The 16,761-nt window shown below is 38.7% G+C and overlaps 3 protein-coding genes and 1 pseudogene across 18 annotated transcripts in view; 2 read left to right on the forward strand and 2 right to left on the reverse strand.

Annotated features, from left to right (window-relative positions):
- Positions 1-801: 801 nt before the first annotated feature.
- Positions 802-8,147, reverse strand: obst-E (obstructor-E). 2 transcript variants are annotated; one of them, XM_018004423.2, is made up of 2 exons: positions 7,846-8,147; positions 802-1,668 (listed from the first exon to the last, which is right to left on the reverse strand). In XM_018004423.2, the coding sequence occupies exons 1-2, from the start codon at positions 7,898-7,900 to the stop codon at positions 995-997; spliced, it is 729 nt and encodes a 242-aa protein (XP_017859912.1). In that variant the 5' UTR covers positions 7,901-8,147; the 3' UTR covers positions 802-994. The 2 variants fall into 2 exon arrangements, with proteins under 2 accessions (XP_017859912.1, XP_017859910.1); XM_018004421.2 differs by lacking the exon at positions 802-1,668 and adding an exon at positions 1,752-2,610 and having other exon boundaries at positions 7,846-8,129.
- LOC108611669 (arylalkylamine N-acetyltransferase-like 2 pseudogene) lies at positions 3,172-4,595 on the forward strand (annotated as a pseudogene).
- Positions 8,148-10,590: 2,443 nt separating the features above from the next.
- LOC108611691 (beta-1,4-glucuronyltransferase 1) overlaps positions 10,591-16,761 on the reverse strand; it is an 81,068-nt gene continuing 74,897 nt past the window's right edge. For all 15 annotated transcript variants that reach the window (XM_089466014.1, XM_089466012.1, XM_089466023.1 and 12 more), the window contains 5 exons: positions 14,471-14,711; positions 13,978-14,405; positions 13,479-13,907; positions 12,672-12,981; positions 10,591-12,614 (listed from right to left, as the gene is read on the reverse strand). In XM_089466014.1, the coding sequence (XP_089322140.1) occupies positions 12,417-12,614; positions 12,672-12,981; positions 13,479-13,907; positions 13,978-14,405; positions 14,471-14,704 (1,599 nt within the window). In that variant the 5' untranslated portion in view covers positions 14,705-14,711 and the 3' untranslated portion in view covers positions 10,591-12,416. The remainder of the gene's footprint in view (positions 12,615-12,671; positions 12,982-13,478; positions 13,908-13,977; positions 14,406-14,470; positions 14,712-16,761) is intronic.
- Positions 15,135-16,663, forward strand: PolD3 (DNA polymerase delta subunit 3). Its single transcript, XM_018004456.2, has one exon. It carries the CDS (start codon positions 15,271-15,273, stop codon positions 16,498-16,500), a length of 1,230 nt encoding a protein of 409 aa, XP_017859945.1. The 5' UTR covers positions 15,135-15,270; the 3' UTR covers positions 16,501-16,663.

Below are 16,761 nucleotides of genomic sequence, written 5' to 3' on the forward strand. Positions count from 1 at the left end.
TGCATTTTTCACCCTACTACTCATTCCTGTTCGCCTGGTACCTCTAAAACTTTAATAGGAATTTTCATAAAGTACCAGGCAAACAGAAATGAGCTGTAGGGTGAATATTAGTCTGTAGACTGTTAATTCGCTCTCATTTTACAGAGAGCTAACAGAATTATGCTCATTAACAATGGACTAACAAAATCATGTTAACTAACAATGTCATGTTAACTCAAGTTAGTGATCACTATTAGCTAACATATTTCGTTTTGTTAACCGTTCAGAGTATAACAGCCAGAGCAGCGTCCCACCAAGATCTGCAATGGCTCTTTCAACAGTACAATTTCTGGCCGTTAATTTTTGAACATTAACTGCCAGCGAACCTGCCCCTTTGAAATGAAGAAGACAAGAATTTCATTATTTATTGATCAACATTTTTTATTGCGTATTCATTCGATTCCTCTCATACATAGATTACACTAAAGAAAAATAATAGAGAGTAAGAGGGTAAAAGTAAGAGCGCCTATTCCTATTCCGCTCCACTCTGGGTTCTCTTCGACCGTTTGAGTTTGAGTTCCATGAAGTAAAAAGTCTTTTATGTATGCATTGGTATTTGTGCAGAGGTTCGCCAAAAATAAGAGTGTATGCATGTGTAGGACGTCGAACGTCAATCGTGTATCTCCCTAAACAATGTTCGTATGATAATAACTCTTGCGTAGTCCAATCCTTGACGATGCTCGCTGGACACGGACTCCATTGTGTATTTCGAATGGATTACATTAGTATTTGAGTATAATAATTGACAGAATTCAATAAAAATACTTTTTTACAAAAGACGTTAATGTGTAGATTTATTAATTTATTCAATAGACATATAGACGCTATGCTAGTGGGTAAGGATAGGTGTCTATGAAACAAAGCTGCACAAGTCTGTTCACTTACAAAGGAGCGAGTCAGCCTCTCTGAAAGTCAGCCTCTAACTCTTCAACTCTTTACTCCCGATATTTAGGGCTTACAGCAAGGCCTTGCGTTCGGCCTTCAGCTTCTGTTTCTCCTTGAGCAGGGCGTAGCACTCGGGCACCTTGCTGTAGAAGTCGCAGAGCTTCGACTGGGCATTGAAGGCCAGGTATTTGCCGCAGTTGTAGAGGCGCGGATGTCCATTGACGCAGACGAAATACTTCTTGCACGTCTGCGGGTGGCGATAGTAGCGCAGCTCACCCTCGGGACTGACGTCCACTTCGGGAGCAGCACCATCGACCAGCTCAGACGCGGGGCAGTTGAAGCCGAGATAGGCCTCAGCGTTGCAGCTGGCCACTAGATCGGGCCAGTCGCACTGGTAGGTCTCCTCGTTGAAGGCCAAGCCCTCGGGGCACTTGGTCAGGCTGGCCACGCCATGGGCGCAGTTGCGATAGACACCGCACTTGGTCTCATCCCCATTCGGATAGAAGCCGAACTGACGTGGGCACTCCTCTGTGCCGTTCGCCGGCTGCAGACGAGTGCGCTCCTTGCAGGTGGAGTAGGGCGCATAGGTGCATTCGCCCGTCGACTTGGTGCGCTGGTGGAAGAGCAGGCCGTCCGGGCAGAGTTTCTCCACAGGCACACCGTCCTGGCACTCCGTGTAGGCATCGCACTGGTCACCGGAAGCGAAGCGTCCGTTGGGCGAGGGACACTCGGGCGAGCCAAGGGCTGTAAGTAGAAGAGAGTTGAGGAGTTGAAAGAGAATCGGAAATTTCTGCGACTTTTTAACTGGGACAAAACGAAAGACTTGATTTACAAACTGAGTACAAAAATGACAACTGTTTATTGTGAATGGCAAAAGGTATACAATAAATGGGCATTGGCCGCCCTTTAACTACAGACTAGAAAACTCGAGCAGCGCCTTGTGCATGCTTTGCCTATCTAGAATCTGATTCAACTTTTCGCTCTCCCTCCCGCTCGCTTAGTTCAGCTTGCGACGACCGGCAGCTGCTGAGGCGCGCGCCGCCTTGATCTCAGCGCCCTTGGCACGAATGTCGCTGCTGCAGTTGGGCACGTTGTCGATGTCGTCGCACTGGTTCAGCTCCTGGTTGAAGGCCTGGTCCTCGCCACAGCTGATGCGACGTGGGCGACCCTCAATGCAGATGAAGTACACCTGGCAGTTTTCCTGTGACGGATGGAAGGTATAGTCCTGCTCCTGTTCGCCCAGCAGATCCGACTTGGGCGCCAGGGGTGGGCAACGGAAGCCGAGGAAGGCCTCAGCATCGCAATCCTCGACCTGATCGGGCCAGTCGCACTTGTAGGTGGCTGGGTTCCAGGCCAGGCCCTCGGGGCAGTCGAAGACAAAGCCGCGACCCGCCGCACAGTTCATGAACTGGCCACAATGGCTCGCATCTCCCATGCGATAGTAGCCAAACTGATGGGGGCACTCGTCCGTGGGCTGGGCCGCCTGCAGACGAGCCTGAGGCTGAGTGCACTCCACGTCGATGGGATAGCTACAGGGGTAGCCGGTGGACTTCTCGTTGTAGAGCAGGCCGTCGGGGCACAGTTTCTCCTCGGCCACACCATTCTTGCACTCGATGTAGGCGTCGCAGGAGCCGGCGACCGGAGCAGTACCGTTCGCCTCACGGCAAGCGCCAGCTGCTGCTTGGGCTGCAAGAGAGGCGGATAGGTTGATTGGGTTAATAGGGTCGGGCTTGGGGTAGGTGCGCGCTTACCTCTAATGATTTATGATGAAAACTGATGCTTGCTCTATCTCTGCTTTTCAGCTCTAAGCAAATGAGCATTTTTAACAAAATACATACAATTCAGGTAGGTCTATGAAATAGATTTGCCATCTGCATTTTATCACATTGGGATCAGACAAACAGTTCGTAAAGCACGGTGAGTTGTTCTTGTACCGTTATCTACTTTAAACGTTATCTATACATGCGATTATATTTTCAATTTTGACTAAAAGCTATTTTCATTTGTTAAAGTAAATCTTATTAAATATTTTGTTCATTATCTAAAATAATTTAATTAATGTTACTGACATTCTCTCAAGTGCTATTTATATATTCATATGTTGCCTTCCTACGCGATTCTCACAAATTGAAACGATCTCAATTCAATTTCAACTAAAAATCTTGTTTTATTTATTTAGTATAAGTGTTTCAAAAAATAATGAACTGTTCAATTATAACCATACCTTTTTAAATTATTATTATTTCTAAATTTATTTAGTTAATTTAATTTAAATGTCTGATTATCTTAATTATGCAGTGCTTAACAAATGCCAAAATAGATTACAGAATGTTCTTGGTATATTATTTATTAGTATTTAATCATTCATGATAAGGGTGAAGAAAAGTGCTGTTTAGGCATGAACATACAAATATACGAGTATCGTATACATGCTACCTATGCACTTGACTTTATTGATTCTATAAATAATCAGCTAAACGCCAACTCTAGCGACCCCAGCAACATAATATGTGAGAGACTGAGCATAACAAGCTCAGCGATATGATAAGAATAACTAAGAGACCAGCGCGAGGTCTTACAAACTCAGCGATAAGATATGTAATAGACCAATGCTGAGCTTTGCAGACTCAGCAATAACTGGGTATAAAAAACCGTATATGAAACTAAACACCATTATATCCAAGTGTATTCGTTGACGTGCGCTATATAAAAACACGTATTCCGAAATTTATATAAAGTCGCGTACGAATCAAATCATCTATATAAATAGTGATTAATAAAGGTTTTGCCAACTAATTTAATGCCATCTTTATGAGAGACATAATAATCCAATGGAACCGCGTGTTGTAAATGGAATTCGCATTCGCTCCATGACATTGGACGACTACAAAGAGGTTAAAGAACTTTTGGGTAGAACGTTCTATCTAGACGAGCCACTGTGCATGATCTCTGGTAAGAATATGCAGACACACTTTGAGCAAGAGCAGGATGCATATCATCTATCCATGGTCGAGCAGAATACCTGTGTCGTGGCTGTGGATGAGAGCGAGAGCAATAGGATTGTCGGTGTGGTGCTGGCAGGCGCTCAGGTGCCCAGCGATCTGGAAAATCATCGACTAATGGCAGACAAGTACGGAAAATTCTACAAGTTCATGTCTGAGATCGAAACGGAAGTGAATATCTTCAAGAGGCATGGAGTCTCCAGGGTTCTCTACTCACACATAACCGCCGTGGAAAGGTCAATGAGAGGCAGAGGACTGGGCACGCGACTCACCACAGCTGCAATGGAAGTGGGTCGCACGATGGGATTCCCCTTGTTTGTTGCTTACTGCACGAGCTTCTACTCGGCACGCCAAAAGCAGGCCTTGGGCATGCAGTGCATCCACGCTGTGGCCTATGCGGACTATAAGAACGAACGTGGCGAAGTGGTGTTTGAGCCACCAGCACCACACACGCACGTCCGCTATATGATGGGTATTCTATGAACCCAGAGAGACTAAATGTATTATTGGAAACCCTTGACTCATTTTTATTTTTTATAATAAAATTATTAAAAAACAAAAAACAAAACTTCAAATATTATTTGCATTTATAATTCAATGATTAATGATATTATAAGTTTATCATATTTTAATTAAATAAAAGATATATTACTTTATTGCTAAAAGAAATGGAACTATCAATTTGAAAAATATTTATATAATATATATTATTCTAAAGAAATATTTATATAATCAATAAATAATTTTAATATCTATAATATATAAAAACATAAAATATATTTCAATTTAATAGTTTCATTTTTTAGCAATTGAGTAATATTGATTTTATTAAATCATATTGTGATATACTCGTAGTATGTATATATATATGTATATAGAATCAACTTGTTGTTTTTTAAAACTCATCAAATTTATTTGGCCAATACGCGTGCCGAAACATTATGTGCGATCCAAGCAGAAAAACAATAACAAATTGTCAAAATACGTGAACATATTTGGGTATCTCAGTACGGCCAACCGTCTATCTGTCTTTCTGTCTGTCCATCTGTCTTTTTGTCTGTGTGTTCAATTATCTCTTGGCGGCACTTTTGTGACGCATGAAATTTTAATGAGCTTGCGGTTATTAAATGTAGATAGGTACACACCCCGTTTGTTGAACCCGTCTCTTGGAATTTCTACTATGTTTTTCACAGCGCACATTTAAAAGCTTTTTACGTTGCCTTTGGTACTCAACTGCAGTGGGGAAGCCCCTATTTTAGGCTGTCTGTAAAGCCTAAATAATTGTTTGCGAAAATTGTTGAAGAGCTTACTCTAGCTACAAACAGTTACACAAATTAGTTTATTACATATTGCAAGAGCTAAAGTTAATTCGACTTTAATTCAGCTTGAGGGATAGTTTTGATTATTTGATTAATCAAAGTCGATAAAGTTAAAATAAATTTAAAAAGTTAATATAAAAGTTAAAATAAATTAAGCTTATAGAATATATATAGAAGAATAAGAAATAAATAAATTTGCAATCCTCAAATTTCAAAGGAATACCTTTAAGATTATCAAAATAAATAGAAGCTGAATGAATTGAATTTGTATGCCATAAAATGTTGAGAATAAACAAATTGCCAGTAATCAATCCAACATAGCATCAAGAGTAATGGGTTCCGTGTTTTTGCATAATCTCTACAAAGATATTTATCAAACTTAAAGTGGAAAATGTTGTTTGTTGCCTTAAAAGTCCTTGAGTTATGCAGAGTTTTGAAGGTTTTTTTTCCGCATGAAGTGAATATTTGGAAAAATTTTAAGATGGTAAATAGAAATCGATGTCGATCTCAAAATCGAATCCAAATACACTCGAGTTGTAGTTAGTAAAAATTTGATGCAATATTTGGAGCACCCTCTCAAAAAACAAACCAATTTCTTATTATTAAAAAAAATATAGTTACGACTAACATTTAATTTACATGGCTTAGCCGCATTTATTGTAGCTTAAATTGCATTTTTCTAGCTCCACTCATGGCATGCATAAGGTCTATAATTCCATTCACCGAACATTTCAAATTATTTAGCTCAACTGCAGCTTCTGCAAAAACATTCCCACACATTGAAGTCAATTGCTGGCCCACTTGATTCCGCATAAGCCATCTCATAGCTTCGCTTTACGAGCCGCACATCGACAGCATCATCGTGTTAAATCACACTTAATAAGCTGACCAAAAAGAAGTACGAAGCACCACAAAAAGCTGCTGGATGCAAACGCGCTCAAAGGTCACCTCAACCGGCTGGGCACGCAACGAGATCGAGCCATGCGAGCAGCGGACCGTTTACGCTGCTGCTGCTGCTGCTGCTATTCGAAAACAAGTTTCTGGTCATATCAATAAACATTCAATACAGAAACAACAACAGGCCACAAGTAGCTGGGCCAGCGATTGTTATGTAATATTGATTTTTTGGTACTAATTTATTTGTGCGCTGCGGCTGCTGTTGCTGTTGCTGGCGTGTGAATTAATTTTTGAAGAGCGGCTATTCGGCCTTGAAATCACTTTTAATTTACATTTCCACAGAAGAGAAGATAAATTAAAAATTTTTGAAATTTATGCGGAAATTTTACATTTTGCACATATCTGTGTGTTTTTTTTTTTTTTTTAGCTTTTTGACAACTTTTATTTGCTGCAATTTCCTGGCATTGTTTGAAAACTTATTCATCATGGCCTCATGCTCAATGCTTGTTGCCTAATGGCGCGATGACGCTGCTCGATGCTCCAATGCATTAACAACCGACGTAATTAAACCAATGTGTCGTGTCTCCCACAGTTTGTGGCTCGTAGGCGTGGCGCACTTATACGAAAGGCATTTATTCAGTTATTTTAATTGTGGCGCCTCCAAATAGAGGCAATCACATTTGTTTTGTGTTGGAGAAAACGTGGGACTCCAATTGAGGTAAGTGTTGGATATTTTTTACATATAAAAATATATCCATTATATTTGTTTGATTGTGGGAATTCAAGCAATGAAAGCAGAGCAAAGTTAATATTTAATTAGCTAAGAGATGCAAAAATATCATCAGATTTTGTAATAGGTACAAACTTTTGCTAGTGTAATATTATAATATATATATAAAATATATAATATATATATATATATATAAATTTATTAATTTTTAAAAATAAGGATTTGCAAATGTCTTTTTATTTTTCAAATAAAATAATGATATACTTGATACACAAACAAATTGCAATAGAATTTCATGTTTAGCATTTAGTGGCTATTTTAAAAATAAATAAATATTTTTATCTGAGAAATAATGTGGAGCTGTTTGTTTAGCCGCTTCCACTTCGAATTTATTATTTGTTAATGTCAAACACTAAACACAATATAAATATCTTAATAGACCCAGTTCAGTAAAAATGTGACTTGAATATTAACAATGTTATTATAACCTGATTTTGAAATATATGTATACTACATATGTACAATCTGCAATATATAAATATATAATATATGCATATCTCCAATTTCAAGTTTTTAATTGATTAATTTTTGTATATTTTATTATATTTATATATTTATTTATTTATTCAAATATTTACATACAGCAATAATTTATTTTATTTTTGATAAGGTCATTTTGTACGTCTAAACTATCAATCATGAATTCTTAATTTAGTGAAAGAATTTAAAATTAATTAATAAGTAATGAAAGTGAATTTAACACGTTTTTAGGCACATTGCACCAAATTTGTATTATTTTTGTGTGTACACGCACTCAAGATATTGAAGAATGTGAGTCAAACGCATTCTGTGGGTAGCAAAACACGCTTTAAGTGGTTTATGTGCACAAGTTTGTTGCCTAAGTCTTTCGTTTCGGTGTGAAATGTTTTTTTTTTCTGTTTTCCTTTTTGTATGGAATTTGATTTGCACTTACCCAACGAGCCAAACATGGCCAGACACAACAAAGCACTGATAATAATTTTAGCCATATTGAACGTTTATGTGTGTGTGTGTGTGTGTGTGTAAGTGGTTATCCTTCAAGTGTAGTGTCCTTTGGCACTACGTGTACGTTTGGAGAGGCTAGCAGCGAGCGCGATGTGCAGCCAACGAGCAGACAATTTTGACTGTTTTGCGATAGATACAAAACGCAGATCTTAACTGGTAAAATGGCAAGCGACGTCAACGGCAACGCTGATGAGCATGACTTGAGCTGCGAGCCGGGCTGACGCAGTTGCTGATCTTCTTCTCTACTTTGGGTTACGTATGCGACAGTGGCAGCGGCAGAGGCAGCGGCAGCGACAGCTTTTGTCGCCTCGGTGCCGTCCGTTTGCTGGTGCTGTTGCAATAAAAACAAACATGTTAATAAATAACCAAAGCGCACAACAACAACAACAACAACTAGCAGAAACAGTAAAATAAATGCCGCAAAGCAAGCTTCTAGCAAATCATCGAACAAAAAGCTCGAGATGAGTCAGTTGAACCGCGTCAGATGCCAGCAACAGGTTGCTTTCAGCTGAGCTGAGCAGCTAGCAACTGTCTTAGTATTAATCAAAAACATTTTTACTTAATTTATGTTAAGTAAATTCGATTGAATTTGCATTTTTGGCACTTTTATTTTCGTTTCGAAGCCACAAAAACAAAAGCTGTCAGAAAACCAGAAAAAAGATCACGACAACTCTTAAAGTCAAGGACGCAGACAAGCTGCGCCCATGCGAACATCCAAGCATTCAAGCCTACGGCTCTGCTGTGCCAAGTGCGGGGCTACACCATTGTGTCAGACTCGACATGGCTAATCTGGTCTTGAGCTCACCAGCTCACAACGTGAGCAGCTCTAGGTATTTTTTGTGGCTTCTCTTCTTGAATTTTAGACAACTTGTCGGCATATAACTCACGCAAAAAACATATTCCAAAAGGTGTTTGTCAATCAGATTAGCAGCAAGATAAAGATAAAAATAAGTTATTTATTGAACACGCTAACACTATTATATGCTTCAAATAATTCTAACAAACCTGTTTAGAGAATCTATTGATATACTTACTTATTTCGAGATTTCAGTTAGATTACTTTAAAATATTTAACAACCTAAATTAATTGATAAATTAGAAAGATATAGGGAAAGAGAGAGAGAAGGCTAAAAATAAATAGTTGCTGGAGATAAGTTTTAGAATAATATAATAAATAATTAGTTAAGTAAATATAAAGTTAATAAAAAAAAAAAATAATAAAACTTAAAAAACAAATATTTCAATCAAAAAGAGAAATTAAAAATATAGAAAATTGATAAATAAAAAAATGAATAATAATAAAATAATAAAAAATGATTTTAATATTTTATAAAAAAGTTTCTTTAAAATGAATAGTTTATAATTAAATATTTAAAAGAAAAAATGAAAATAAAAAATAAATTAATAATGTAATAATGATTGGAAAATATATACATATTATAATTTTATGAATAGATAAATGAAATATAAAATAAAGTAAAACCACACACTTGAAGAAAGAAATCTCCATAAATAAATATTTCAAAATTTAGATAATAAATAAATGAATATAACAGAAAATAGAGAATGCAAAATTAAGTCTAAGTTGCTTTCCATACATATCATTTAGAATACTAAAACACATTGAATTATTTAATTTTTAAATTATTTTCTTTATTCTTTTTTTACAATACTTAAGCATAGATATATTTCAAATCAGTTTTATGAATTCCTTTTTACATTTCAGCTAATAGTCCTTGCTCAGTGAAGAAAACTCAAATATAGAAACGAATCAAATGCTTAGCTCAAAAGAACATAATGAAGGCCTAAGTCTAAGATTAGATTTTCAGTTATGGCCTAAATAATTGATATACTGCCATGTGCTAATACGTTGTATGCAATAATAATAATAGTAATCATAATAGGAGTAATAATAATAATAAACATAAAATATTGGCAGGCTAGCTATAAGAAGACTCATTCACTATTGGGCATGACTTCGACTAACTGCAACTTGAATTTCAATTCAATCAACCAACTTTCTTTCTGTTCTCTTCTTTAAGTAATTACTTTGTTGAAATACTCATGCGCACACATGCATATGCAATATGTGTATAGCTTATATATATTACTATTCATTATTTACATACAAAAATAATTGTCTCTGTTTTAATACGAAAATCGTTCGTTTTTTCACTTATGTAATTTGGCCTGAACAAAATGCCGCTAAGCCAACAAAACAAAAGGTGTTTTGTGAATTAGTTATAAAAAATACAACTCAAATACAATTCACTGCCGCAATAACTATTATTTATAATAATATATATTTATATTTAAATTTCCTTTTTTTTTTTTTTCGTTCTCTAAGGCACTTTAATACTTTATCAATAATTTTAAACTTTTCTGCATTTTATTTATTTTTATAACAAGTTTCTTTTTTTTGGGTCTATTTTTAGCTACTTTCTCAAGAATTCTCTTTACTTTTATGATATTTATTTGGGCTTTAGTTTAGTCTGGCTAATTGAAGTTTAAGTTGGTTTCGTAACAGTTGAGCGCATAAAATTGTATTAGCGAATTGAAAAGTTATTGCTAACTGCTTTAGGTGTAGACTTATATGTATATATGTATATGTATACCTAGAGACATACAATAGATACAAACACCAATTGTTTTTCCACTTTTATGTTTTCTTAAGTTTTGTTGTTTTTTTTTTTTTTTTTTTTTTTTTTTTTTTTATATGTTGTTCCCAAGACACTCGCAAAAAATGTTTTCCCACACACGACAATTGCTCTACAGCAAATTATGAAATCTGCCAACTCTAAAAAAAAGCGCCCGTAATTCCTATATAGTAGTTCTTTTAAGGCCTGAACAACAAGTCCCCGTCCATGCCACGGCTGAAGCATGTGCCTTTTGTCTATACTTCTCGTTATGTTTTTAACATTTATATGTGCACAAGTTTGACTTTAAGTTCAACACTAAAAAAAAGCATATACAAAACTAGTTTAATGCATATGATTTTCCGGATTTGTAATGGTTTCTTTTTCCTTTTTTTTTTTTTTTCTTTGTTTTCTTCTTTAACTCTTCTCTTCACTTCATACTGTTTAAGTTTATATATATGTATGTATATATATATATATTTATTAAATTAATGCTCAAACTAATCATCGCCTTTACTAGTACAAATATCACGGTTTGCATTTACCCATTACGGTTGAAAACGTATTTCTAATTAATTGTTTCGTTAATTGTTTAATTTTAGGCATTCAACTTGAACATCATTCTCATCAAGGTTTCTGTATAATTGTAATTTGTTTTCCTCTTCTTCTTCTATTAGATCTATATATGTATATCTATATACTCGTAAGTCTGTATGCATTATATGTATTCTTCAATTGTTCAGCATTCTAATTTTAAACGTTTCCCAAGTCTATGTAATTCATTTAATTATTAAACGTTTTAAACTTTTATTTTGTAGCGGCTTTTGTTTGTTTTCAATTGCTGCTGTCTAGCTCTAAGATTAACTTCAACTAGTTGCCTAAGCCTATTTGTTGCCCCCACACTTTATCCGTATATTCGCTTCGCAACTTAAACTCTGAGAAGTTCGGCCTAGTAGACGACCCCAAATGTTGGCCTACATAGCATATACATATATTTAGATATATAAATGGTTAGACTATTGTGGCTAGGAATTTCTATATGCCTCGAAGAGCAAATCAACCTAACAACCATTCAATGGCAGTTGATATACAATAACGGGTTTATCATCTTTATTTCTTATGAAAACATAGTTAAGGGGAAGTACGAAATTCAAATTATAATGAAATTACATTAATGATGCTTAATCGATAATTGGAAGCAGAACTAAATCATAATGACTGCCAATGCAGCGTGTGCGACTGCAAAGATTGGATTCCCCTGCAATCGTATGGAGGCTGCATTGCATGGAAATGATGTGAGCTCTATAGAATCCTCGAGAAACTCTTCAGCTGTATGGCAGCTCCGGCTAACTAACTAACCCTAATTATGTTCAGCATTTAAAAAAGAAACAACAACAACTAACTACGTTTAACGTACTTAAGCCGTGCTCCTAAGGCTTCGCTTATGCATATAGAGTAGAAAAAAACACCCGCTCCGAACTCGACTCGTCCATAAACCTAAGTAATTCTCTAGGCCTAAGCTAACTAACTAATACTAACTGTAAAACACACGCACACATACGTACACACAAGCACACACACACACACACACACACACACACACACGCACACACATACACATGTACACGTAGACGAGCGCGCCGTAAGGAAGGGCCTCTAGGAAATAGAATAGATATATATATATACGTAGGATAGAAGGACAGATTAGCATGGCATGGCCATTCGATGCAGTCCCTCTCGCTCTCTATAGCATTGCGAATATAAATAGTGTATTTCGCTCCTCCTGCTTTTGCTTGTGCAGCCGTTGCAGCTGCTGCTGCAGTCTTGAAGAAGTCGACGCTCAACTGTGCTTCATGATTAGTTACTATATCGCACAGCCCTTGCGCATGCCGTACATGATCTTCAGCTCGGGATAGATGATCTTGCGTATCAGCTGATTCGTTTTGCCCGCCAGCATCGCGCGCCGATTGTCCTTCTTCAGGACCTTGATGCCCGGCTTGTGCACCAGAAACGCATTGTCCAGTATGTGGAACTCGTAGTCCAGCACGCACAGCGAGTAACCCTGCGCAAATCAGATTGAATACAGCTGCGACTGCCATGAGGAGATCAGCGTGCTTACCTGCGTCATCTTGTCGCTCTTGCCCTCCCAGCTGAGCCGCTCGTCGTAGTGGGGATCCGCATGGGTGCCAATATAAATGGGCTCCCAGTGCACATAGTAGCCGGTGCGCTTGCCTATGTGAAACACACTCAGCTCGTCCGTCTCGTTGGCCGCCATCCACTCCTTGGACTTGGGCACGCCGTGACAACTGGCGCACACCCGCTTATGGAAGGGTATGGCCTTCCCGGTGCGCAGAAACTCCTGCAGCTCCGTCTTATCGTGCGGCACCGGAGAGTTCTCATCCACCTCGAATATGCTCAATGGAAAAACTCTGCGAAAGCATACGATTGAAATTTCATTAGAATTTGAATTGATATACTTGACATTCAGCTTAATATTAAACTCTGAAATATATAAATATTTGTCAATGGCTCGACTTAAGCTTCGAGCTGCTTTATGTTCTCAGTCTCTTTGTAGGGTAAATAAAAGTTCAATTAAACTGGATTTCTGTGTATAGCAACAGCTAAAAAATGCTAATAAATTAAATATCATGTTTTCTTAACAGTTTTTTGAGTCATTACAATTTATTAAAAATTGTTAAACAAAAAAAATTTAGATATATATTAAAAAAAAAAATAATAATAATAATAATAATTTAAAGGTTCTATTATTTGGAAATTAAATCAATTATTATTTTTTTTTTTTTTTAATAATAAAAAATAATCATAAAAGAAGAAAATCAAGTTAACTTACTTTACTTTAATTTATTTAATAAAATATTTATGTATTCTCAATAAAAATATACTAAAAATCTATTCGAGTACTCACCTGGGCGCCTTGCGCCTCAAATACTGTTCGTTGCGAGCAATCATCTCGAGGAATTTCTTGACCAGTCCAGGATTCGGATACAGTTCGATATCCGAGGCGAGGATGAAGTGTGTGAGGGCGGCATCACGCGCAATGTTGCGACCCACATTGACCGGGTAGAGCAGCTTCTTCTGCGCCTTGTACAAGTGCCCGGAGCTGACATTGAAGTAGGGCGCCGGCAGCGAGCAGTTGTAGCCAGTCTTCAGAGCATCCTGTGCCTTGGGCACGCTCTTGGGTATGTGCTTGGTGCCGAAGTAAACGTGGAAGGTGGCATATGCGCGCACCAGTTGATTATCGGGCGCACAGTCCCGCAAATATTTGATGGAGTCCAGCGTGGGCTGGAAATCCGTGCCGGGCGCATGCATAGCTATGCTAATGGGCGCATTCCAGCTGCGAGAGGGGGCAGATCATCAAAATATTAGAATATATCAAAGAGACTCCTTCTGATCGGATCACTCACCGTTGCAGCAGCGGCACCAGATTGTCCAGAAAGGTGTAATCCGCATGCGTTGTATAGGTAATGGACTCGTGGCACTTGATCTCGCCATGATCGGCTCTCACATAGTTCTGGAGCACCCAGAAATCACCGCGTTGTAGCGTCTGCTGATTATAATCGCGATCAAAGCAATTGAGCAGTGTCCGCACGCGCTCATCCAACTCCTTCTCATCGCCGGTAACTATGTAGCTATCCGGCTGTGTGTTGTTCAGCTCTGACATTGAGCTGCTGCTGCCAATGTTGCCAACCACCTGGACAGGATCCACTGAATTGGAAGGCAAGCCACTGTCGTTGACTACTGCGGCCGGAGGTGCAGCAGCTGCGGCTGACTCTGAGTTGGCATTGCCTGTGCCGACGGCCAAGAGTTTCTCCTCTGCAAAAGCCGCCTCTGCCTGTAGAAAGAGCATAGGATTTAATTAACTCACATTGTTGGATAACTCCATACACACACACTTACATTTTTGGACGTGGGCGGTTGCTGTGGCAGCAGTGGAGCCGCCTGTAATGAGGCTACCGCCGGCGGCTGTTGCTCCTGCAGCAAAAATCCGCCGCCGCTGGTGAAATTGTTGCCACCGCCGTTCATCAGGATGCAGCCGATGTAGAGCAAAACAGCCACATTTATGAGAATGCTGCACCGCAGCAGCCAATTGCGACGTGTGAACATTTTCTGACCCAGCGGCTCAAAGCGCATGTTAAAGCTGAAACAATATAATTGTTATTGTTATTAGTTTATTAAATTAAAAAACTGATCAATTCAAAATTAAAAACAGTTAAACAATAACATCACTGTTAGCAGAGCGCCATCTATATTTTCATTTATGTACCAAAGAGCACTTGCCATTCACAAGCTGTGCCACTGTTGTTGTTCAACTACTAACAAACACTGTTTACTTTCTGTTAAACCATTAGGCAGTAACATTTCTCTTAGCTCAAGCGCCATCTATGTTAATACCATGGTACTATAAACAAACTACTAAGCGTTGCCATCTCTGGCGCAATCGCTCATGAGCACTGTTAGCGATTCCAGCGCCGCTGTTGCTCATAACATTCTGTTACATTAACATTCTGTTAAGGTAATATGAGTATTTTTTTAAGTATCGCACATCTCAAATGCGAACCATTTTGAGTAAATTTCAACAGCTGTTCGTGTCGGCGCCTTTTTTGCTGCTGTTGCCGCATTAATTTCTTGTTAATTCAATTGCTTCCAAAATTTGCATAATATTTTATATACACTACACAAGTGAGCACACTCCGAAAATGTCATTGCAACAAGCTTTGGATGATTGCCTAATCGACTTCGACAGACGTGTGCTGGTCACCGATTTGCTGGAAGAGTATAAATTGACGTACAAAGAGGCGCACGATAAGCTTGAGGCGCATATTAAGCAGCAGGAAAAATCGAGTGCTATCAAATACGAGAAACGCTTTGTGGTGCATGGCACGCTGGCAAATGATGAGGGCGAGCTGTATACGATTGTGCAAGGCGATGCCAAATTAAAGGAATGGCTAAGCAAATTGGAAAACTCGCAATACCACCTGTATTCCGTGGAGGTGGCTGGCGGCTCCAAGAGTGCTGCGCCCATTTTCAAACCCATGCAGCATATGGAGGTGAAGCTGGCAAAGGTGGAGCAGCGGTCAGGCGTTAAACCATTAGCTAATAGCGTGAGCAATGGTGTTCACAAGCCAGTAGAGACTCCAAAGCCCGCCAGCATCAAGGAAGAGCCCTCAAAGGCCGAGGAGCAGAAGAAAACGCCACCTAGTGAACAAAAGGGTAAAGCGAAATCAACAACAACCACAGCGAAAAAGGGCAGCATCGGCAGCTTCTTTTCCGCAGCTCCAGCTGCCAAATCGCAGCCAGCCAAGGAAACAAAAGCAGCTGCAGCCAAGCCAGCGGCAGGCAGCATGGACAACTTCTTTAAAAAGCAACCAAAGGCGAACAGCAGTCAGTCTAACAGTGCACCGAAGGAAGCTTCGCCTGAACAGAAGAATAACTCCATTCAGCTGTTTGCTGAGGAAAGCGAAGTCTCGTCTGATGAAGAGGAAAAACTGGACAAGCTGCGACGCTCTGTGATTGGTTCAGGTGACGAGTCAGACGAGACGGACGCACAGGCACAGACAAAGCACAAGGCAAGCAGCAAACGTCGTCGCATTGTCGACTCCGATGATGAGGAGCAGCCACAAAAGAAATCAGCCGAGAAGCAAAAGCCGCAACAGGAGGAGCAGAAGGTGGACCAGGCAGAGGAGGAGCCAATGGACGTGGAGGCGGCAACAAATGAAACATTTCTGGATGATGATGGCTTTGTCATAACAGTAAAGGCCAAGAAACCAAAGCCAGTTCAGAAGAAGGCTTCGTCGACTGCAACAGCAGCGACTGCAGCAGCTGCGCCAGCTACAAAGAAAAAATCACCGCCGGCAGCTGGGAAAAGCGCAAAGGAGACGCCCAAAGTGAAGCAGGGCAGCATCACGAGCTTCTTCGCCAAAAAGTAAATAATCGAAAGACTAATTATGGGGCTTCATTAAATGTTTAGTTTAAGAACAATGAAATTCTTTCTAGATTAACATTAAATTAAGTATTATTTAGTGCACAGTTTATAACTATTAATTTTGAATAATTAAACTCTGATTGCCCTGCGACTTATTGTAAAATGAATTCTAATTTCATTCGAAATTTGTTGTAAACCAAATTTGTATTAATTTCATTCGAATATTTCTAGAAACAAATTCAAAATTAATTATTTGGAACTCATT

Source organism: Drosophila arizonae, chromosome 3 (genome assembly GCF_054131065.1).
Source record: "Drosophila arizonae isolate 15081-1271.41 chromosome 3, UAZ_ARI_1.0, whole genome shotgun sequence".
In the NCBI taxonomy this organism is placed as follows: Eukaryota; Metazoa; Arthropoda; class Insecta; order Diptera; family Drosophilidae; genus Drosophila; species Drosophila arizonae.